Raw genomic sequence first — 23,687 nt, 5'->3', positions numbered from 1 at the left:
CAAAAAGAGCAGAACTCTGTGAAAAATTGACAAAATGCCGTGAAACTCGAACTTGTTCTGTAACTTGTCATAATAAAGACATGTACCAAGTTTCAGTTGAATACGTTAAAGGGTATGGGGAAAAAAAGTCTGAAAAACCACAGGTGGGACGGACGGACAGACTGACAGATAGACGGAGAGCAAACCTAAAGCCCCCTCCGATGAAACCGGTAGGGGACTAATAATCTAAAATGAGATTACTGGCTTTTAAATTTTCCATTTATTTTCCATATTCCAAACAAATGACATTTGACAAATGTTATTGATGCAGATGATGAAGGTCAATAAGGTGAATTTATGTCTTCGATAAGTTAAATATTCCCGATTTAATTGAGTGCATCTGTCATGTCACCAGTACGCATACATTGCTGAACGGACGGGGCTTATTGTTGTGTTCATTTTTCCATATACAGTATGTGTTGAAAGGATATTTGTCAAAGTATTGTTAAATTGCAAATATGATGCTGCAGAATATATAAATATCATACATTCAACGTGAAACTTACAAAACACCTGAATGGTGTGAACTAATTATGTCTACCAAGCAAGAAAGCGATTGAACATGCTCATACAAAACCATCAAAAGCAAATTTCAAATTCAACAAATTATAATCATTCCTAAAACTGGCTAATCATACAATAACCTGAGAGTTCATGTCCAGCATTTCGGGCTGTGTGCAGTCAGCTTGAAGTTGGAGTAATACTGCATTATGTAGTTGTTACAGAGCATCATTGACTTGATATTTTTTACAACCATGTGACGAGCAGTGCCACACCATATACTCATTGCAGGCGAGGTCCCGCCAAGGCCCAGGACTCGTCGAACCTGCCCGCGGCCATTAAAACACGTCTTGGCCAGCCTAACAGCTTGGACTTGCTCCATCCAGGTCATTGTGATCCCATCCCTGCCATGTTCATGTACATCTAGAAGTAGTCCAAAATGCAAAAGAAATCACTCATAACAACAACACAACTGCCTTTGGATGGAACAACATTGAAGCTCAAAAGATCCTAGTTGTTAAGGTGTTTGATGCAAAAGTCTACAAAAAAACACAAAACAGGTGGTATCGGTTACAGACGAGGATGCCACACAGTACACTCGTGAAGACGAATACCCAATACGAGAAATTCGATATCGTAAATCGCAAAGAAATGAAGCCGAGTTTGATAAGTTGATTGTGCTGTGGAGTCCAGGGGAAAGGAGTCTTTTGCACCTGAGCGGCAGACTGCATCACTCGCCAATCGGCTCATCGAAGTCGACCGACATCAGACCATTACAGGTGTCCATTAGACGTTGCTTTGAACGCAGCTTTCCCCATCCATATTCATGCGATTCAAATTTGTTTTCAAAGTTTCATTTCATCGGTAGCTTCGGTGCTCGATGACATCATCATATTTTTGCTTTGCATTTTCCATACAAGTATTACGAGTGGTAAAGTAAACTTTGTAATGGTTTTATAATTACTGGGTACTGGAAATGATGGATTCATCCTGGCAGATAACCACAGAGAGTAGATGCTTCACTGCAATTGTTCCAATTTTGAAGAAGGAAAACGTTCCCATCGTGGAAGCAATTCTGCAAGTTGAATCATTTCAACTTCAAAACAGTTTTCCAGCCACTTCTCCTGAATTCATACCATTCACGTCAATTTCGGGTTGGTCAATCAACCGCTTCAACATATGGCCCTCGTCTTCCCTTTGTTGAACGGAAAGAAAGTGAAAAGCTCTTTGTGGAGTACTCGCTGTATCGGGCTTACAATGCCAATGAAACGGATGTTCCGAAGAAGATGCCAAACGAGGCATTCCTCGAACAGAAAAGCAACGTTTGCATCGAGATTGAAGACGTCAAAAGAGTACCCATCATCGCTCCGTTGAGCCACTACTGATGCGACTGATGAACTTAAGCCTTCATTTCAATCTCCATAACTCCTTCATGTGAAACAATCTTTCATTACCCCCTGTCTGCTTGTCTGTCTGTCTGTGAGCAGGATATCTCAAAAAGTTATGGACGGATTCGGACGAAACTAGGTGGATGAGTTGGTTAGGTGACAAGAACAAACCGATTAGATTTTGGTTCAGGTCCGGATCCAGATCCGGCCTATTAATGGGAAACAAAATGTAAACTGTTCAGCCTGGCGGAGTTATGCACTCTACCGAGTACCGTTCTAGTTGATTTTAGTTTGTGTGTGTATTGCAGATCCTCTAGATTTAACAGAGTAGAAGTTACACTCAGTATGCTTTGTCATGCTAAAAATGAAACGTTAATTTAGTGTTGCATAATCCCAGTTAAAACGAATACTTGAGGTCTGTGTCGGGAACTACATGCAGTACAGGGGGCACTGCATCAGTGGTACCATATTCTTTGCTATAGCAGAACATATGCATCATAAAGAGAGTCTGCTTTGTGTATGTGTATGTGTATGTGTATGTAAATGCCGACCTTATATTCTTACTGTATGTAATGAGTGACAGTGGAGCTTACCGTGTGGCCTCCCATGTGCTGAGGCTGTTGCATTAGGACAGGAATCTGCCCAAATGAAGGTCTACTGCACGGGTCATCTTTCCAGCACAGCTGCATCACTTTGTAACTGCAGGAAGAGCAATGACATTTCCACTTCCCTGCAACAGCCATCCCTCCTCACGTGCAGGCCCTTGCCATTCCGGCTTAATCCTGCTTCCCATTCTGGCCCACCTTCCCAAGTACTTTCCCTCAGCTTGTCTCCTTGCCACCGCTCCCGTCTTTCCAAGCTAGATTACATTGACGAAGAAAAATGAGCAACGAGATCATGCAATAGTGCAATAAGGCAGGTATTAAATGAGGGTCTTTCAAGATAAGCGTAGCCTGGTGTTGGCTTAGTGGTTAGGGTGGCTGGCTTGGGATCTGTGGGTCCTGAGTTCGAGCCCCGTTGGCCACTGAATTAATACCAGGTGGGGTTGACTCAGCCTGTCGTCCTTCCGAGGCTGGCGAAATAAGTACCAGTGTACTGGTATAGGGGCACAGCATCAGCGGCATAGTTGTGCCCCAACAAAATGATAGCGACCAAGCAGCCAAGCTACGATACGCAAGAAGAAGAAGAAGATCAACGGGGACTTTTAAAAAGTTGTGAAGTGGCACGTCAAACACGAGACAATTTGGTTTAGGTCACATAATTGGTTTAAATGGTGCGGTGAGTTAAAAAAAAAAAAAGGTTACCAATCAGTGAGTGGTCTTGAGCACTCTCACCTGCAACAAACTGCCACCACTCGAGCAGACATTCAAATTGTTGATTTTTATAAGTAGCGGATTATTGCACGTGAGATTGCAGAATGATTGGGCGTCAGTGTTGGAAGTGTGGAAAAGATCATCCTTTCTCAGTCGAAATCCAACAAGTTGTTTACCAAATGTTACTGAAATCTTATCAAAACAACTTCAGGAACCATTGAGATAGAGCTCATGGAATGCCACTCGTGGGAGTGAGATTGTAATTGGAAGATTATAACACATGTTCACACGAGTTCACATGGGTTCATCAAGGTCTGCCAGTCAAAGCAATTGGCATCGAGGTAAAGCATATTCTTAGTTCCCACATCTAAAAGATTTCATAAAGTAAACAAAAAGGATCAACTGAGAAGCTTATGACTGTCATGGTACTCCAAGGTAAGACGAGCAATGCGAAGCCAGGTATGTTGTCTTGGGACATGACTTTACTGCACGACAATGGAATATGCAAACACTACGACTCTCGCAACGATGGGTTGTTAAATTCCAAATCATGCCCCATGATGTCTGGACCTGTTATTACCCTGCGCGCGTGAAGCGAAAAGCGGTGTTAACCGATCGGTCGCGTACGTGTGCACGTACGTGTCTGCATTCCAAAAATTCTTTTTCTCAGCAGTCGTTAGTCTGATTGACACGAACTTTTTCCAAATAGGTGTGCCTCCTCCCGTAGAATTTTTATTTCTTTGGACCACTCAATAAGTTTGCCATCAAGCTTGCGAACAATGAAGACACCAACACGTGTACTTAAGAGCCTGTGTGCGTGCCTATCCCAAGTAGGCCAAATCCAGGCGCTAGGGGTATCGATGGGACGAGCATGCTCATGAACTAGGAGGATTATTGCGTTGAATTTTTGGCAAACAAGACGACTGATTGGTCCGTCAGCGAAGTGACGGGTAGGCTCTGCTAGTATACTCATATAGAGAGTGTCTCAGAAGTCTGGATAAAAAAAAATGTCGGTTATTTCTATTGTATGTGAATAAAATACTCTCATGGCTCATTGTGCCAAGAAAGAAGGTGGAACTTGTGCTGCTCCATGTTTCTGGAAAAAGCCAAAGGGAGGCATGTCAGCTATTCCATGAAAACATCCTTGAGAAGCCAAAGCCAAGTCATGGATTTGTTGGTATAGTGTTACAGCCACTGGAAGCGTTGCTGATAAACCTCGTACTGGTCGTCCTCGCTCCGTATAGATGGAACCAATTCCGAAAATGTTCTTGCAGTTGGTAGCAAGAAGCACAAAAAAAAATCGTTCAGAAAAATTAGTCAAGAAGTGAAAGTTGGCCGTTCTTAGGTTGCAATCATTTTGAAGACAGATACCACCGACGTGTTGTTACCTTTGTTCATGCTTTTCACGGAGATGATGCCAACCGATGTATGGAATTTTGTGAGTGGGTAATAATGCATAGACTTGATGTGGAACCGTCGTCATTATCTGATATCATCTTCAGTGATTTTGCCTCGTTCCATTTGACCGGGAGAGCCAACCGTCATAATTGCCGACATTGGAGCGATGAGAATCCCAATTGGACTCATGAAGCTCAAGTTCAATATGATCCTGGAATGACGACGTGGTGTGCTCTTCATGGTGACATTCTGTTACGCCCATACTTTTATGAAGATAATGTTTCCGGTGCTAGCTACCTCACAATGCTACAAGAGGTGTTGGTTCCTTATTGGATCGTATGCCTTTAGTGCAATTGAGAAAAGTGGTTTCAACAGGGTGGGACACAGCCACATTATGTCACCACTGTCCAAAACTGGCTCGATGAAACAATACCTTTGAGGTGGGTAGGACACCATTGCCCGGTAGAATGCCCCCCACCTAGTCCAGATCTAATGCCACTAGACTTTTTCCTATGGGAACACCTGGAATTCATGGTTTATTGCACGAGTCCAAGCAATATAGCAGAGCTGAAGGAAAACATTCGGCAGGAATATACTGACATCAGCCTTTCCTTCTTAAGAAACATTCAGAGAAACATACATGTAACAATTGTTATGTGTATGCAAGTTAATGAGAATCAATTTGAACATTTGACTAATTAATAGTAGAATGTATTTTTTTTTTTTCTTGTGGGTCCAGACTTCTGAGACATCCTGTATATATGCACCTCATCACTCCCATTTACTGTTGTGGATATTACACAGCTAGCCCCAGAAGGGAATATTGTTGTGGGCTGGGGGGTCGGTGGCGATAAACGACCACTAGGTGGAGCAGTGGAGTCGTCTCCCACCGAACACCTGGAATTTAGGTTGTGACTCTCGGATAAGTCCGAAGGTCACGGGTCCTTTAGCGGACCGAGGTCGCCAACACTTCAATGGCGTGGGGTAGGGTTAATTGCCTAATTTCAATATACCAAAGTACCCTCGTCCTCCAACTACTGGGGAAAACCACACCCTCAGCCGACTCTGTCCGGACCAAGTCGCAGGTACCGACTCGGATCCGGCGTAGTTACCAGAGCGCGCCGGTCCCAATGAACAATCCACTGCATGAACGGCCCTACCAATTCGCAACACACACCATGCTAGGCCAATGGAGGAAAGCACAGAAAACGAGCTGGTACATTTAACAGGGGTTTATTTATAACAATAATTGGGGAGGGAGACACAGAGCAGAGTTATCACAAATAAAAGGCAGGCAATGTACAATGAGCAAGGAAAAAGCACTTAACAATTCTACTTACAGGACGGTGCCCCATACACACACACACACACACACACACACACACACACACACACACACACACACACACACACACACACACACACACACACACACACACACACACACACACACACACACACACACACAAGAAATGGACCTCGTGGGTCTATTTTCGGTAGAACCGGGTACCTCCCCACCTCCTGTGGTTTCACCAGACCCGCACTTGTGGAGCTCGGAGTCCGTGGACAGGAACAGGGACCCCAACTCGAGCGCTCTAACGCAAAACACCATGGTGAGACTCAAACCCATGACCCAGACCAAGCCGCACTCACCACCAAGACTGCAGACCGCAATCGCCATGATCCTGCAGAATGCACTCGCCACAATCCTGCAGAATGCACTCGCCACAATCCTGCAGAACGCACACTTGTCTGCCCAACACTGGTCCAGACAACCACTCTACTCTTCTGAGGTGGGAGGGGTCTCTTCTCCTCCCACTCACTTCCTGATTGGACGAGGGGTTGTCAGATGACTCGTGGTCACCTCCTGATTGGCTGGGGCATACGTGTCATGCTCGCCCTTCACTCATTGGCTGGAGGAAACGGTCCATGCCCTTCCTTGGGACGGAGCCTCGATCTGAGGCGTTGGAGGCTCCGCCCACGCCTTCAGCCGAAAACACGTGGGTAATGGCGACCGGTCGAGTGCGGGACGGTGGCGTTGTTGTAGTGGATGTAGTAGTAGTTGTTGTTGATGAGGAAAAACCGAGCTCAAAAATAACTCGTAGCGCACACATGTAATTCCCATTAGATAGAAGGAAGGATTCTAACTATAAACACATACTTATCGAAATAACTAAACTACAGGGACTCTGACTGTCTGTGTGCAGATGGCTTCCAAATCCGTAACAATATTTCCCAGGTAGTAGCACAAGTAGCACTCTTTTTACTGAAATCGTTCACATCTAAAATGTCGATACAAACAGGATAGCTGAAGTTACATCCCATTCTGTAGGATGGCATGCTCTGAGACACACTGCGTCCTGCTGGCACCGAATCAGAACAACAGTTTACCTTCCCCGTTGAGAATCAAATCCAGGTGATACCGTTTAATGGTGAGCATGCTATCAACTGGGTTATATTACTGTAAACTGCTGCACACATAATACCTGAACTATAGTGTTCTATATTAAGTGTGTTGTGAAAAGCGGGGTTAAGCAATTGGTTTATGTCCGTCCTTCTGTCCGTCTGTCCGTCTTATCAGTTTATGAAAGAGGAACAACTCATTTAAATCGAACGTTATATTTTGAACACGAATTGGAACATACGTATGGAGGCAAGTCTGTCGTTTTACCGTACCTCGACTCAGAATTCGTCCTGATCGTACATGTGCAGAGAGGAGTGTGATAATGTTTTTACTCTGCCTGCCTGCCTGGTAGTCAAGCAAAATTGAAAATCATTTCAAACAGGAGACTTACTCTTTTTAAGGACGTCATGAAGGACACGTACAACAGGCACGAGGAACTCATGTAATGTGTTAGGGTGCTGTCACACCTTGACGTTTTAGCCAGCAATGGCAACGTATAAAAATGTATGTAAAACGTTGGCATACGCTGAAATTTTGATGTTTTTTTTTTTTTAAGTTTTGGACGTATTCATAACGAGTTGGACGTATGCATAACGTATTCGTAACGTACACAGAACGTTTTAATCACATATCGATAACTTAGACCAACGAATGCTGAGCGTGTTGTCGGCGTTCACAACCTATGCCCAACGATAGTCTAACGTATGCATAGCGCGCTGCACGTATCGCCGACGATCACGTGGCGTAGCCTGTTAAAAACCTGCCGCTCGCCGATTTAAATCATAACCGCCTGAGAATTGGAAGTGTCAACATCGCAGTCACACCTTGACGATTTTGCCAGCATGTGTCGACCTCTGAAAAATGTGTCTAAAACGCTGGCACACGTCAAATACGGTATGTGTAAGTTGTGTATACGTTAAGAGCACGCTGAAAAACACTGCCATACGTCGTAATACGCCTTGTACGTCGTGATATTTCAAGCGTGCTGAAAATTTTATGACGTACTCGCCGTATGGCTCACACGTTCCGCTACGCTGGGAATAAGTTGTAGGCACGATATGCGATCGTTGACACACGTCGACACAAGTTCCTTGTAAGTTACTCATAAGTCGAAACACGTCGAGGTCATGTTTAGCGTTCCTGGAACTTATTTTCTCCGTCAAGGCACATTTTCTTTTTTTGTCCTTGGCTCCGTGAAGGCACGTGACGAAATATCTGAAGTTGTTGTTGTTGTTGTTTTTTTATTAGTCTATCACGAATTTTAAAATATATTCGGACATTTGCTTTTAAGTTTCGACGTCGACTTGACAATATCCTCAAACAGAAAATATTCACAGAGGAGGAACTAAGAATAAGACGAGCAAACTGAAAAGGCAATCGGGCGTGACGTCACAGCACGTGACGAAATATCGGAAGTTGGTGTTGGTTTTTTTTTTAACGCTGCCAATACGCCATTATACGGTAGCTGTGAATTTGAAACACGTTCAGTAAGTTATGTAGTCGTCCGGAAGACGTCAATCAAATACGTCTACATTCGTCAATATGCGTTGGAGGTACGTTACACATAGGTTCAAAGCACGTAACTCATAGGTTAGAAATGAGTTTTGGGTACGCTAAGCATTACCTCGACGTGTTTCGACTTATGAGTAACTTACAAGTAATGTGTGTCAACGATCGCATAACGTGCCTCGACGTGTGTCAACGATCGTGTCACGTGCCTCCAACACGTTACTCATAGGTTATAAATAAGTTTCGGGTACGCTAAGCATTACCTCGACGTGTTTCGACTTATGAGTAACTTACAAGTAACGTGTGTCAACGATCGCATAACGTGCCTACAACTTATTCCCAGCGTAGCGGAACGTGTGAGCCATACGCCGGCATACGTTGTAAAATTTCAAGCATGCAAAAATTTGTGGACAACCGCAAAGTACAACGATGAAAGCCAGCGTACTCGAACGTATGGCAGTGTTTTTCAGCGTGCTCTTAACGTATACAAAACGTACCCATAACGTATTCGACGCGTGCCAGCGTTTTAGACAAATTTTTCATAAATCGGCATACGCTGGCTCAATCGTCAAGGTGTGACAGCCCCTTTAGATAGGGTGATGTCAGGGGCACTGGGAAATGGTGGTAAAACTTAGATCTTTTTTTTTTTCCATACACCTTTAAACCTCTTTAACCTTTATTTATATTGAATAATACTTCCAAGAACCATGTAATAATAAATTGATATATAGCATTAGAGGGCACGGCCTGTGTATCAGGGTGAAGAAGAGGTCGCCATGATGGCTATGTACGACTCTGATGGACGACGCATTCGATGGTGATCAATGAAGCCTCCATCTCCTAATTTGTGACTCAACTTCGTCTTATTACAGTGTATAAGGGTGGTTAGTGTATAAGACTGCTTCAGTCGTGTTAAACTTCTGGATTTTTTTTTTAAACGATCTTTAAAATCATTGTTTTATTGAAATTGAAGTACAGGGAGGAGGGCCTTGTGCCTGGCGTTTGCTAAATGGTTAGGGTGGTGGGCTTGGGATCCCAGGATCCTGAGTTCAAGTCCCACTTGGTTGTTGAAATAATACCAGGTGGGGTTAACTCTGCCTGTCATCCTTCCGAGGTCGGCAAAATGAGTGCCAGCATACTGTTATCTTGTGTCGGAGTGGTGACCCGTCCAGGGTTGTGTCCAATAGCCAAGGAGACTGCTTAGGCAGCACCAACGCTCCGTACAGAGTATGGTCCCAATGGATGGATGGATGGATGGAAGGAGAGCCTTGCCATTTGTGGGCTTTTGCTTCGCAGATTCACTCTCTAGTGATTAATTTATTGAGGCAAGGTTTGTGAATAAAATCAAATAAACCGGTCAATGTGCTCAAATAATCGTGGGTTGGTGAACTATTTCCCACATTTATTCACCTAATTGACATGGGCCATCAACACAATAACCCCCTCAAAGCCACCATCACCATCGTCTCCATCAACTCGTCTTTATCGTCGCCATCATCAACATTGCCATCGCGTTATTGGATCAAGTTTATCATTAATTATTATTATTGAAGGTAAGTTTCATGATCTTAATAACTCAAGAAAATAAACTTTATTTTACATTCTTAATGGAGGAAAATACACCTGGTGGTGGCTTAATGGTTAAGGTGGCTGGCTTGAGTTGTTAGGGTCTTGAGCTTGAGCCCCTGTTGTGCCATGAAATGACATCAGGTGGGTTTCCTCAGCCTGTCATCCTTCCAAGGTTGGCAAAATGCGTACCACCTTACTGGAAACAGGGGCACCGCATCAGTGGCACAGCCGCACTCCCAGCAATGATCCAACCGGCAGCTACAGGTTGCATATGAAATAAAATTAATAATAACTCAAGAAAATGAACTTTATTTTATGTTCTTAACAACCATTTTATTCATGAAAATAAATAGCACAAAAAACGATGCACGAACGCGTTGATCAAGGGTCCAGGTTGGCCAAATTTTAAAGTTGAACTCCCCTAACCCTTATTTTCCCCATTACCTCCTAAGTTTGCGGACTTGCGGTTTAACAGAGATTTTCAAGGATGATTATAATCCCCGTGAACGGCAAGGCCCTCCCTGTATCTACCTGAACACTGCATGCGGTACCTTGTTCTACGAATTCTCTAATTGTCATTGTTTTCGCCAGACGGGAAAACCTGAGCAGAATGCACCAGGTTCATGCATATCCTGAGGGCACAGCGGAGAAAACAAGTCAATAAGACAGTTTGTTCATGGCGTAATCCTTATGATTATAATTCATGGCCCGGTGTGTGTTTGTTTGTTGCTCTACTCCTCCAACAGTTCTGGGCCGATTACATCCCGACTTGCTCTATTGGATCAGCATGAGCCAAATGAGTGTAGAGGGGTTTATTTTTCTTTGCTGGGGGTCTTGGGGAGGGATGGAGGTGGGTGGAGCAAATTCTCCATGTAAATGTGTATCATGTAGCACCGTTCCAGGTGGGAGAGGGTATAACAAGTACCCGCCCGTTACCGTCCTGTATTCCTTCCTTTACCCACGTTTTCCAGTGCTGTGAGGTGTTTTGAATTAGAAGCAGAAGGTATGTTTTTGCTTCATGCACGTAACCCGTGTTATTTTTTATTTTATTTTCAGGAGAGATTGAAGCAGCTGTCAATTGCCTATACACCGCCCAACTTAAGGTATATGTCATAAAAAACCTGTTGCATGCTTGGAGCAAGATGTAGGGCGGGTACTCTGCTAGTTATTATAATTTGCAGTGTCAGGTTGCAACCATTGAGCCAAACAAATCTACGGCTCCCTTTATGGCCCCAATTATTCCCACCTTATTGTGGGGTCAGCCAAGGAAGGTTTTTGGCCCAAGTCTTTCACAAAGTAGCTAGCCGGACCTGACGTTCTCAGACTTAACGTCCATCAAGTGGGTGGTGCACACAATGATGTATCGCCCCTGCGTGCAAAACACCAAGGTGACTGTTTATAGCTGGGCCCAGATTTGAACCCTGGATCGACAGCCGAGAGGTGAGTACGTTCACCTCGAGTAGAGTGGAGGCTATCCTGCTAGCCTACTGAATGAATGCAAGAAGAAAAGAAAAAAAACATTTTCATGAGAAAACTACTGAACAAAATGCTTTGCCAAAGTTCATTTGACTATTTGTCATCAACAGTTCATAAAAACAATATTATAAGGAAACATCTGTTCGTACGAGTCGTTCATCGTTACCTATTTGTGAAATGTCACGTGTGAGTGTATAAGCAATTATACCCCAGATGGGTAACTCTACAGTGTCAGGAATGATCACTGGGCTGACAGCATAGCTCAGAGGTTGACAGGATAGCATACCGGTCCTCCCTTTGAGATGTCGAACACGGGTTCCATTCCCAATTCGACTGTAAACTGTCAGACTGGTGCTCCGTGGGCACCCTCGGATCCATCCCTCAGCTGCAGGTTAAGCTGTGTGTCCCGTCTGCTCGCATTAGTTGGTGGGCATTAAGGATCTCAAGATCGTTTTCAAAAAACGAGTAACCCTATTGTGCAGTGGTACCCTCACCAAATCCCTGGCATAACTTCGAGGGATGCCGCTCAAAGGTACAGCTGTACCTGAGTGACGATGCAACCGACAGGCCAAATTGGTAATTGGATCCCAGTTCAACATGCATTCGCTCGAAGAAGAATGTACATCCACCATTGATATCGAATGGACAATGTGTGTCACACACTGTGGAACAGTCTTCATATCAGAGCGATAAAAGGTCTTCGGTCTCTGCACAATCATTCATGCAGGTGGTGGTGCAGCGTTGCTGCAACCCTGCAGTTGTGCGGCGGTGAACTGGAAAGTGAGGAATTGAGAACCAGAAGCCACTCTCTGAAATATCCATTTAAAATTAATTTAAGTAAGAAAATGTAGAGTCTGCATAAAATCTGTTTCGTTCCAAAGACTGCTTTTCTGTCGATATAATGAGATGAGAGGAGCAGCACATTAATTGTCTGCCGTCTTGTCAAAACTTTAAATAGTACTGTTTTAACAAACTTTGGAGGACATGCCTTTGTAACATAGCAGCTGTCCGCCAATCACATTACCTGAAACAATGCACGTGTAGCCACCACTTTTTGATATGCCAGTGCACGGAGCAGCATTCATTGGTTGCTAAAACAACTCAACCCAAATCTGAAGCCTTTGACTATCCAATAGAAGGTTTCCCTTCTTGAGTTAAATGGCAGGGCAAGTATCGGTGTGAATGACGAGTACATGTGGGTTTGCATTCTGGTTCGGCACCTCAAGGAGCTGGGGATGGGCCAGGCATCTGCCTGGGGGATGGCCAGACAGAGGCCCCTGGAGTACCGGCAGAAAGTGGACGCAGCGACACGCTGCTCTGGCGCATGCTCCCATACCTGACCTGACCTGTATTCTGGACAATACGATACATTACACAATTGGCCAGGGTAGCCATTGTTCCCAGTTGTACCGCATTCCAATAAAATTCATAAAACGACTCCCCCACGCTTTTCATTATCCAAAGCATAAGAGCATAAGACTGACAATCATTTCAGATGATTTATGTTGTTTTAAGGATTCCATGATTCACCGTCACCATGCTGCCTTGGTGGAATGATGGGACAGCATGGTCCAAGATTTACGGTTAGAGGGGAATAGAAGGAGTTTTTCTTTTTAATACAAAACTCAAGGCTCATGGATGGGTAAAAGTTGATGTAATTGCATCACAATTCAAACTGCAAATAGGTAAAATGTTTCCTGATTAATATTGCAAAAGTCCTCCGTCTCTAATTATACAAACAACGACATAAGCCTAAAACAAGGTTCAACAACTATCGGGGATGCCTCTTTGTGGCGTCTGTATCCCCCAATGCAAGACGAGGGCCAAATCTTCCCCACTCTTTCCTGCTGCCCAGATTCGACAGGGCAACGTGGCCATGGTCAGAGCGCCGATGGGTCCCTGACTGGCCCACCACCTCTAATCTTCCACAACAATAAAACACATTAAGGAAGGCTGCGCAATCCTGGCTCCATAAAGGCAAGAGCACATCTTAGATGTGAGAGATCGCTGGGTCGTTCCCAAGAGATAGATTGGCTATCTCCGTGCTACGGGCCCATTCGAACAGAACTGACCGGGGCTTATCACCAACAAGAAGGTTCAAAAATTGCAAACCCCTGCCCAAAATCACCTTCAGCAGAAAGAACATCAGGCCCGGCGAACCGGTTTGTGAAAGACTTGGGCCAAAGCCTTTCCCAGGTTGACCCAACAATGAGGGATTAATCTGAGCCAGTAAAGAAGCAGTAGCACCACTTAATTTATCATACAAACCCTGGACTTATCCTTTTCACAACATTGATGGCAAAGTGATTATAAAAGTTTTTTTTTCTTCTATGATTTGCCAACTTTAGGTTGTTTTTAAAGAGCATACGAGAGAGAGAGAGAGAGAGAGAGAGAGAGAGAGAGAGAGAGAGAGAGAGAGAGAGAGAGAGAGAGAGAGAGAGAGAGAGAGAGAGAGAGAGAGAGAGAGAGAGAGAGAGAGAGAGAGAGAGAGAGAGAGAGAGAGAGAGAGAGAGAGAGAGAGAGAGAGAGAGAGAGAGAGAGAGAGAGAGAGAGAGAGAGAGAGAGATGCACAGAGAGAGAGAGAGAGACGCAGAGAGAGAGAGAGAGAGAGAGAGAGAGAGAGAGAGAGAGAGAGAGAGAGATATAGATATAGAGACAGACAGAGAGAGCTTTGTTCAACAACCAAGCAGGTTGTGTTAATGTTGAAAGAAAACTCACATTTTTGGAGGGGCCATTTGAGGAGCGGCCATCCGATGGCCGTTCTGCAGCATCTGGTAAAACTGGGTGTTCACGCGAAGGCCCGGGTAGGGGACACAGCCTGCAGGATTACAAAGCACAAAAGAAGAGAAATATTAAAATGTCTTGGAAAAGATATTCATGCATACACATGCACACATGTAAAACGAGTCACTACATACTGTATATATTGTGACTGATGGTTGTGAGCCCGGCAAGGATGTCATGCCCCTCCAGAGAGATTAAAGGCACAAACAGTACACATAGGATTAGAGTCAGTTATATCGTAGCATTCTGTTTAGCATTTCAGTTATATCGTCTGCATGAGGATAGATGTGCGTTGCGAGTTATGTGAGTTAGCATACGTTTGTGTTTCTCTCACCCTTGCTACCTTCTATATCCTCCAGATCTTGCAACAAACACACTATCACTCACTTAAAGATCCCCACATGCCCCTTTATTTTAGCTGAGACATTATGGTGAGGCTAGGTGTGTTACTCCGAGTCAGTGGGAGCACGCTAGGACTCAGTTGTACGGAAGCCATCCATCAAACATGACAGGTGAGTCTGGGCTTCCAGCTCTCCCCCCCCCCTTTTCCCAAGAACGGCTGCCACTAGAGTACAGATCCACAAATCAGGTTCTGTTGTTGGGTCGGTCGGCGAGACAAGGCCAATCACCATTCAAAGGTTTGTCCCCCTCCTCCCCCCAAAAGCCCTGGACCGATAGGAAGCCTGAAGGATTGATTGCTCAGGTGGGGAAGGGGGAAGGAATAAGAAGAATAATGCACAGACGGTTCAAGGCAGTTTGAGTGGGTCATTTCAGAAGTTCAGAAAGTCTTGAGTATGCCTTGGGAATGCAGAGCCTTTTGTCTTTCATCTTTCGTCTTTCGTCTTTCGTTCAAGCCGTTTCGCACTTCATTTTCTCTCTCTCTGCACAATTTCTACATGGATATCGACATTTCTTCTTCGTCTGTTTCTGACTTTCTTGTCGACCTTCCCACTTTTCTGACTTCTTTTCATTCTTCTTATCAGACTGTTCGTGGCTTTTACACACTACATACCCCGCCACGGTGCGCTGTTCACGTTCCTCAGTTACCAGCAAGCTGCCCAAGTCATGGCCTTCCCTTGCATTTCGGCACGCGATACCACAGCCACACAGATCAACGCCTTCAGCCCGAGTATGAGTAACCCCATACGATCGGGCGCCATCAAAGCAGAGGAGGTTGACCAGGAGGAGGCGTGCAAGAGGTGAGCTCAAACCGCTGAGTCGTGGTAATTGCAGCCTCAACCGGGGGTTACAAAAGGTGTGTCAGGGTGCATAACAAACCCCACACTATATCTTTGACACTCCTATTTCTTGATCCCTCTTCCCAAACTCTGTGTTCTTCCTTGGAATGTCTGGATTCATTTTAGTGTGAAGATGACAAGTCATTGCAATGAGGCATCCGAGGGTGGGAATTATCGTGTAGGTAACAAGGGGAATGTATGAGTGCAGTAAATTATTGAATGTGCTTTGCTTTGCCCTTCTTTGAATTCTTCCACGATTTTCCCATTGGAATTCATCAACCGCCATTCCTCCCGCCATGTCCCGCTCAATTACCCTGCATGAAATAAATTGCGTTGAAGTTTTATAATCCTGTCTTGACCAATCCTGCTCGGGTTTGGTTTGAGATAGCGTGTCTAAGAATAGTAGCTCAAGTGCCCTTGTCCCATTAGCCCATTAGCTAACCAATCGGCCCATTAGCTAACAACAGTGTGACGCATAGAGACGTAAAAATTGACAGAGAGAATGACTGTTTTTGACGATACAAGATGCTTACAACCCACATGAACTCCACACAGTTTGTCCACCATTGCTCTCCTGCTGGAAAAGAACCCCGTGGAGAGAATGCTCTCTTGTACCGATAAGGAATCCTATAGAGAAAATGCTGTGTCTCGTGCCAGTAAAGAACCCCATGAAAAGAATGCTTTCTCTTGTGCCAGTGAGGAACCCCATGGAGAGAAAGAATTCCGTCTCTCCGCTGATAAGGATCCCCATGGAGAGAAAGAATGCTGTCTCCGCTGATAAGGATCCTCATGGAGAGATGCTGCCTCTTGTGCCTCTTGTGGGGAGATGGCATGTGAGATGGTGGAAAAGTTAAGCCCATGTGAATGATGTGTGAATTATGGTGTAAATGGATAATTAACTCTCCAGGTCCGATTTCCTGCATTTAGCGCTCAGCACGGTATGTTTAAAAAAAGTGAATGGATCGAATGTATGAAAGACTAAAAATGGTTATAAAGTATGATGTCTGTACGAAAGGATGTTCGAAAGCCTGGTGTTCGTAAACCGAGGATTTCCTGCAAAGGGAAATAAGAAATAGATAAAACCTAACCCACACGAGGTGCCACAGATCGCACGTTCACAAACAACAATGGAATAATGCAGGCAAGGACTTCCCTTTGGCACGATATGCAGGGTAGATGGTAATGGTGCAGCTCGGGAACAGCATTCACATGTCAGAGAGCCGTCCTCCCTGAGCAACGATGAAACAGGGCGCTGGAGACGATGACCATGAACCAAAGAGAAGGCAAGCCAGGCATGTGGAGTGCCAAAGATGAGGAGAGCCAATGATGAAGTGAGCCAGAGATGAAGTGAGTCCAATGGTGAGACAAGCTAAAGAACAGAAAGCGATCTTCTGTTCTAAAAGGTTCCACTCACTCAGGATGTGCACCCAGAACCAGCCCCCATGACCCTCTCTGTCCTTTCCACCTGCTTCTTACTCACATGAGTCCTCCTGCACACCAGGAGCTTTGCTGTGCTCTCTATACCCTCTCAAGGCACTTCTTCCCTGGTTCTTCTGAAAGGAGTCCTCTGGGCCGTCCCGTCCACGGCTGCTCCAATAAAAACATCTATCACCTCTTCCATGACCCACAGCATACTATGTCACCATGGCTTGCACACTGGCCAGATGGATCATGACGATCCTTTTGGAGCATGTTTTCCCTGTGTGCTTTTTTGTGATGGCAAGTCCTCACCTGGCCCAGCCCGTGAAGAAGAGGTGTTTACACATGTAACATTACCCTATGTCGATAAATTACATATGCTGCCTCCTCAGCATCACATTTTACAAGATGACTTTCTCTGACAGGTCCCTGATGTATGGCAATGTTATCTACTCAAAAAACACGAACCATGTTATACTTATCACAGACTAGCTATGTATCTCCCCCCCTCCTTTCCCTCCACATAACGACACATAAGTGAAAAACATTGGTTGTTCATAATTAGCTTTGTGGCTCTACAAGACTATCGACTTCTTCGTGGTTGTACAAAAGAGGGGCGGCGGGTTGCTGTAGTGCACAACTTATAAAATCTCTTTGAAAATGTCGATTTTAAACCTGCAATTTACTGCAAAAACAAACAAAAGGAAAAACACACAGATCAATAAAATGGAGAAAATTAACTCAAACATCTTGTGTCCAGCGTACACAACATCACGATGACACAAGGTCTCACGCTGAGCCGATACCTTGATCACAATCACCAAATGCATTGTACTGACATGACATGCCTTGTTCCGCAGCCAGCCACACTGCGATGCCATGGCCAGCCGGTGCTGGTGGTACCCCATATTACCTTTTACATACATGCGTGTGTACGCATTGCTACGTGTGTAGAATGTTCAATGAGTGCACGCACTTTGTTGACCTCTGATTTGACAGCTGACAAAAGTTTAAAATTTGAAACCATTGAAGTGAAACGGTCCATTGGAGAATGAAAATATTGCACATGAATGCAAAGAAGTGACGGTACAGTAAAAAGAAAATCCTGTTTTGACTAATAACAAATCTGACTACGTGCTATTTTTTTGTTTTGACTTGAATAATAATATTAGTGGATAGTTTATATACAGTTAGTATAAATATCGGAATGTTCACTCATCCTGCAGCTTTCTTTAACCGGAAGAGCAAGTGGTTAAATGTAGAAAATCCGAGCCACAGTTGGGCACAATTGATGAGTTGAGAGCTGATTGGTTGGTTCCTCCAATTAAGAGTGAGATACGTGATTAGGTTTTGATATTTATGATGACTGCTTTTAGCATTGCACATGGTACATGTTTGGGAGCCTCGGTGGTGCGCCTCTCTGTCTATGCTGTTGCTGACTACTTGCGAGCAAGTGACTAAACTGGTCCGGCGGCTGATTGGGGTGTGTAGCTTTGGGATTCTCATGGATGTGCAGCTTGTGTATATTTGCAAATGTAGAGGAATTCAGGTCCGGTTTGAAAGAGCAAAGGACTTGGTTTTTAATCTTCTTCTTGGTTTCACTACGTTAACGCGTCTCAGACCTCACCACTTGCATCCTTTAATCACCTACCCTCCCCACCAACCAATAACATCAAATTCCCTGCAAATAGGAACCATTAGATTATTACTGGAATTGTTTCACGTGTGATACGGCAGCTTTACCCAAGGAGAATATCTCCCAGAGGAGCACTCCGTAAGACCAAACATCACTCTGGGATGTGTACACTCCATCAAAGATGCTCTCCAGTGCCATCCACTTCACAGGTAGCCGTACCTGGCACGACATCACACCAGTCAGTAGTTTTGTGCAGGTATTGCTTATTTGAGATCAACAACAACAAAAAAATTAATTATAGTCAAAGCAACTTCACTTGAAATAGAAGAAAAAAAAAATCGATGCAAAACGTGTGTTCTCATTTTAGAGATTAACAAAGAACCCATCCTTATGGACGGTTTAATTCCTCCAGAATTACGGAGGGGTAATTTCCCAATCATGCGTGCAGAACACAAAGAACAATCAGAGATTGCAGACCCTCGCCAGGACTTGTTTTTTGTGGTGTTTGTGTAGTTTTATGTGGTGTATTTTGTGTCATGCTGGTACCAGCATGACAGTGTCAATGATAGTGCCAGCATGCTGGTATCCTGTGTTGGAGTGGCAACCCGTCCAGGATTGTGCCCAATAGCCAAGGAGAGTGCCTAAGCAGTACCAACGCTCTGCACAGAGTATGGTCCCAATCTCCTCTCCTCCTCCTATTTTGTGTGGTATTTGTGTCGTTTTATGTGGTGTATTTTGTGTGGAGTTTGTGTACTGGTGTGTTTGGTAATTAATAAGAGACATAAGTACAAGTGCCACTTTATAACTGGTGGCAGTGATGACAAGGGCACCAAGACATCGTGCTTTGATGCAACCCCATATGTGCCGGTAATAAATATGTATGATGTTTTGAGATCCCAACCTTGCTGCACAGAGTAACAAGCAAATACTTTCTGGGGTCCAAAAAGACCCCCCGTTGTTTTCATTCAATTTCTTTCTTTTGCATATCTGATTACTTCACATGGAATTTATATCGAGCAAGTCCTCTAAAAAAAAATAATTTATGTTTATGGTTGTTTACTTTCTCACAAAAACATATCCAATCAAAATAATTGTATTTTCTCATTGATATGAAACTTCAGCAGATTGAATGAAATCGAGTGATTCTGACTTGAGGTCATAAAAGTCCCCAGTTGGAAGGTTAATTTTAGATTTTATATTTATTTTTAATTTTATTTTTTGACTTTCTCAATAAATATCATGTTTAGTCATTAATGTGAAACTTTGACAGATTTAGTGAAATTGAATGGTTTTGTGTTGAAGTCCAAAAAGACACCACACTTGATCTGACAGCATACACCTTGTTCAGCTTGCCAACTTCTCACAAATCCTAGTTTTTGAGGGGGGGGTTTCACATCGAAAGTGCTTTATTCGACAATTTTTATGGTAAGTACCAGTACCATTTGGGTCATGAGGTGAATGTGATTTCAAATTTTTGGTTGTGTACAAAAAAGATTGGGGGTAAAAATAGTCCATAATTAATAGACGTAGTCGTGGTCCAATAATATGTAATTAATAGACATAGTCATGATCCAATAATATGTAATTAATAGACGTAGTCATGGTCCAATAATATGTAATTAATAGACGTAATCATGGTCTAATAATATGTAATTAATAGATGTAGTCATGGTCCAATAACATGTAATTAATAAACGTAGTCATGGTCCAATAATATGTAATTAATAGACGTAGTCATGGTCCAATAATATGTAATTAATAGACGTAGTCATGGTCCAATAACATGTAATTAATAAACGTAGTCATGGTCCAATAATATGTAATTAATAGAGGTAGTCATGGTCTAATAATATGTAATTAATAGACGAAGTCATGGTCTAATAATATGTAATTAATAGACGAAGTCACTGGTCATGGTCCAACTCATGTTCAAACAGTATGTAATTAATAGACATACTCACATGGGTCAACCAAGGCTTCACCTCGATGACAGGACACCATCCACTGTGTTTTTTGGTTTCTATGCAATATATATATATATATATATATATATATATATATATATATATATATATATATATATATATATGTATACATACATATATACGTGTGAATCGGATGAAAATTGACAATTTATGTGACCTTGACATTTTATATTTTGACCTATTAACCTCAAAAACAATAGTCCTCTTGCGTGTGGCTACTTCTACCGTGTGGTTAAGTTTCGTGAAGACTGGAGTAGAAATGTGACCTGAAGGCTATTGACATACAGACAAAGACAGAATCTTCAACTTCACAAGTAACAAACACACAGACAGGGGTGAATACGTAACCTCTGTCCACCTTCAATAGAGGAGCGTACTGAGGCAAACCAAGGAAGAGAATAATGAACCAAAAAAAACAAACAAAAGTATGATGGATTTATATTCAGGAGCAGAGATGGTGAACTTTTCTTCTTTTTTCATGAAAGTATTTGACACACGTATGCATTCCACAGCACAACCAATCACAAACCCACAATGGCAAGACATGTCTGTTTTCACAGTATTTACTGGGACATCGGGCTGGCAGGATAGTGAAGAGGTACATATGTACACTCACCTCGGATCTGTCAAGCCTGGTTTCTATCTCAACCCTGCTATCAACTGTCATCCTCGTCACCTGGTGTTTTTCACGGAGGGCGAGGCATCAATGTGTCATGTGTGTGCCGTCCCTCGGATGGACGTTCAACTGGGTGCCCCCATCTGTCGGCATAAATTGATGGAAATCAAAGATCCCATTCTGCCCTTCGCAAAAAGTTGGTGAGTCATCGCCAGGACCCTGAACAAATTCAAAATTCCTGCTCTAACATATAGGGGGCACTGCATCAGCGGTACAGCCGTGCCCACAGCAGATAATGCTATCGGCAAGCATTTGTTGCATACAAAAAGAGGAAACAACACCTAACAACAGTATGTCACACTGACAGTTAATACACCCTGGCATTCAATCCAATGGCACCGAGAGAGGAGGGGAGTAAAGCCCCAATATTTGAAATGGTGGGGCAAACGTCCTCTCGACAGCTTGACAGTACCCTCTACAATTACTTAATGGAGGTGATGGGGTTACAATGAATCCTCTGATTCGGCAGGGGGAGGGGGAGTGGGGGGGCTATGATCAATATTCGAGGAGAGCAGGGTTACAATCAATACTACTCCTTTAGCTTTTTATCTTTTAACTTGCAGTATATTTTCTGAATCCTCTGACGGATTGCTCCTGGTTGTTGATTTACACGTCAACCTTTCCATACATTTTAATGCTACTCACTGTGTGACTGTACCTGTGTTCCATTACACTCCCAGGGATGTATGTCATTTTTACTGGGCTCAAATTGACCACCCACAAGAATCATCAAGACCCGATGAGGAACTTTTGGATGTAGAGGGGCAAGAGGGGCAGGGGGATAGGGGAGTAGGTTCCAACGAGCCTGGCCCAAAATACATCTCTAATCATCTGGATGTTAAAAATTTTACTAAATGTTTTAAATCCCCCCCACTCCCCCAATGTGGCATTAGGTGTGTGACCACAGCTTGGTGTACCCACAAAATATTTCCCACCACTGCCATCATCTTGCAAACACACCCCCAGCTCCAGAGGTATATGTCACGAGTCAAGGATGATATTTGGTAAAATATAAAGTTCCACTCATTTATGATTGTTCTTTTTTACCTATTGTTCCCCAAGCTGAAATGCTTCCAACATACCTGATTCAATCTGTTGGTAAAGGCTTTATTTTTTGTACATGTTATAAATAGGAATAAACATGATTTTGTCTTTCTGGTACCCACCCCCAGTTTCACCTCGATCTAAACCAATCCACAGATTTAAAATCGACCCAGCATCTGTGGAATGAACTTGATAGAATGACAGCAAAACAACTGATGTTACTTAATGCAACATAATTATATGATTCAACTGGCAGGATGGCCTAGAGGTACATACACCTGCCCCAAAGCTCTCCAGACTGGGTTTGAATCCCAACCCAGCTCTAGACGATCATCATCCAGGGTGATTCAAGAAGGTGTGCACCATCCCTCGGATGGACGTTAAACTGGCACTCCATCTGCCAGTATTAGTTGATGGATGTTAAATATCCCACAGTGTCCTTCGGGAAGAGTAGGAGAGCTATCACCGGCACCCTGAACAAATTACAAATTTCTGCGTGAACTACTGCTGGAAATGGAATGGCAAACCACCCAGTATATAAAAAAATTATCGGATTCCGATCCGGATCCGGATCTTCACCAACATTGAATCAATTCTTCCTTGTCGCACACACCCAACCTGTCCAACAACTTTCATCCGAATCCGTCCACAACTTTTTGAGATATCCTTGTCACAGTACAGACAAACACAAACAAGAAAGATGTTATGGATAGCACAAGACGAGCAAAATCCAGAAAAACAAAATTGACCTCAAAAATAATTGATGGTTGAATTCAATGACGAAATCTGCAAATCCTCTTCAAATGTCAAGTCAATTGGATGAAAATTGACAATTTTAGAAAGTCGGCCGATGTTGACCTTTTGGTCGATGTGGACCTCAAAAATATTTGGCTGTTTGAAGTAATTGACCTGAAATATAAACCCACTTCAAATTTCAAGTCAATGGGATGAAAATTGAGGATTTTACAAATTCTACGTTGTTGACCTTTGGCCTATGTTGACCTTTTAGTCCATGTTGACCTCCAGTAATTGGATGGTTGAATTGAGTGACCTGAAATATAAATTCTCTTCAAACTTCAAGTCAATCGGATGATGATTGAGGATTTTATTAATTTCACATAACTTGTTGACCTTTGGCCTATGTTGACTTTTTGAGTCAAAACAATAGGCTTCGTATTTATGACGAACTCTACCATGTGGTGAAGTTTTGTGAAGATCGGTTTAAAATATTGTGACCTCGAGGTGACAAACATAAAAACAAACAGAACTAGAGGGGGAGCACTCGGTAGAGTGCAAAACCTCCGCAGC

At 43.4% G+C, this 23,687-nt stretch overlaps 1 protein-coding gene across 8 annotated transcripts in view; it reads right to left on the bottom strand.

Annotated features, from left to right (window-relative positions):
- Positions 1-244: 244 nt before the first annotated feature.
- The window catches only part of LOC147010992 (mast/stem cell growth factor receptor Kit-like), a 116,938-nt gene continuing 93,495 nt past the window's right edge, over positions 245-23,687 (bottom strand). For 3 of the 8 annotated variants that reach the window (XM_085860531.1, XM_085860530.1, XM_085860533.1), the window contains exons 15-18: positions 18,782-18,893; positions 14,316-14,415; positions 2,522-2,627; positions 245-963 (exon numbers count right to left, since the gene is read on the bottom strand). In XM_085860531.1, the coding sequence (XP_085716657.1) occupies positions 928-963; positions 2,522-2,627; positions 14,316-14,415; positions 18,782-18,893 (354 nt within the window). In that variant the 3' untranslated portion in view covers positions 245-927. Of the gene's footprint in view, positions 964-2,521; positions 2,628-10,175; positions 10,380-10,672; positions 10,754-14,315; positions 14,416-18,781; positions 18,894-23,687 lie in introns of those variants that run through there. The other 5 variants (XR_015052579.1, XM_085860532.1, XR_015052580.1 and 2 more) reach the window with 5 other exon arrangements.

Source organism: Eptatretus burgeri, chromosome 16 (genome assembly GCF_056783735.1).
Source record: "Eptatretus burgeri isolate ZD-2024b chromosome 16, Ebu_testis_v1, whole genome shotgun sequence".
In the NCBI taxonomy this organism is placed as follows: Eukaryota; Metazoa; Chordata; class Myxini; order Myxiniformes; family Myxinidae; genus Eptatretus; species Eptatretus burgeri.
The sequence above is the reverse complement of the archived record's forward strand: the minus strand, read 5'-3'. Positions and strand labels throughout refer to the sequence as shown.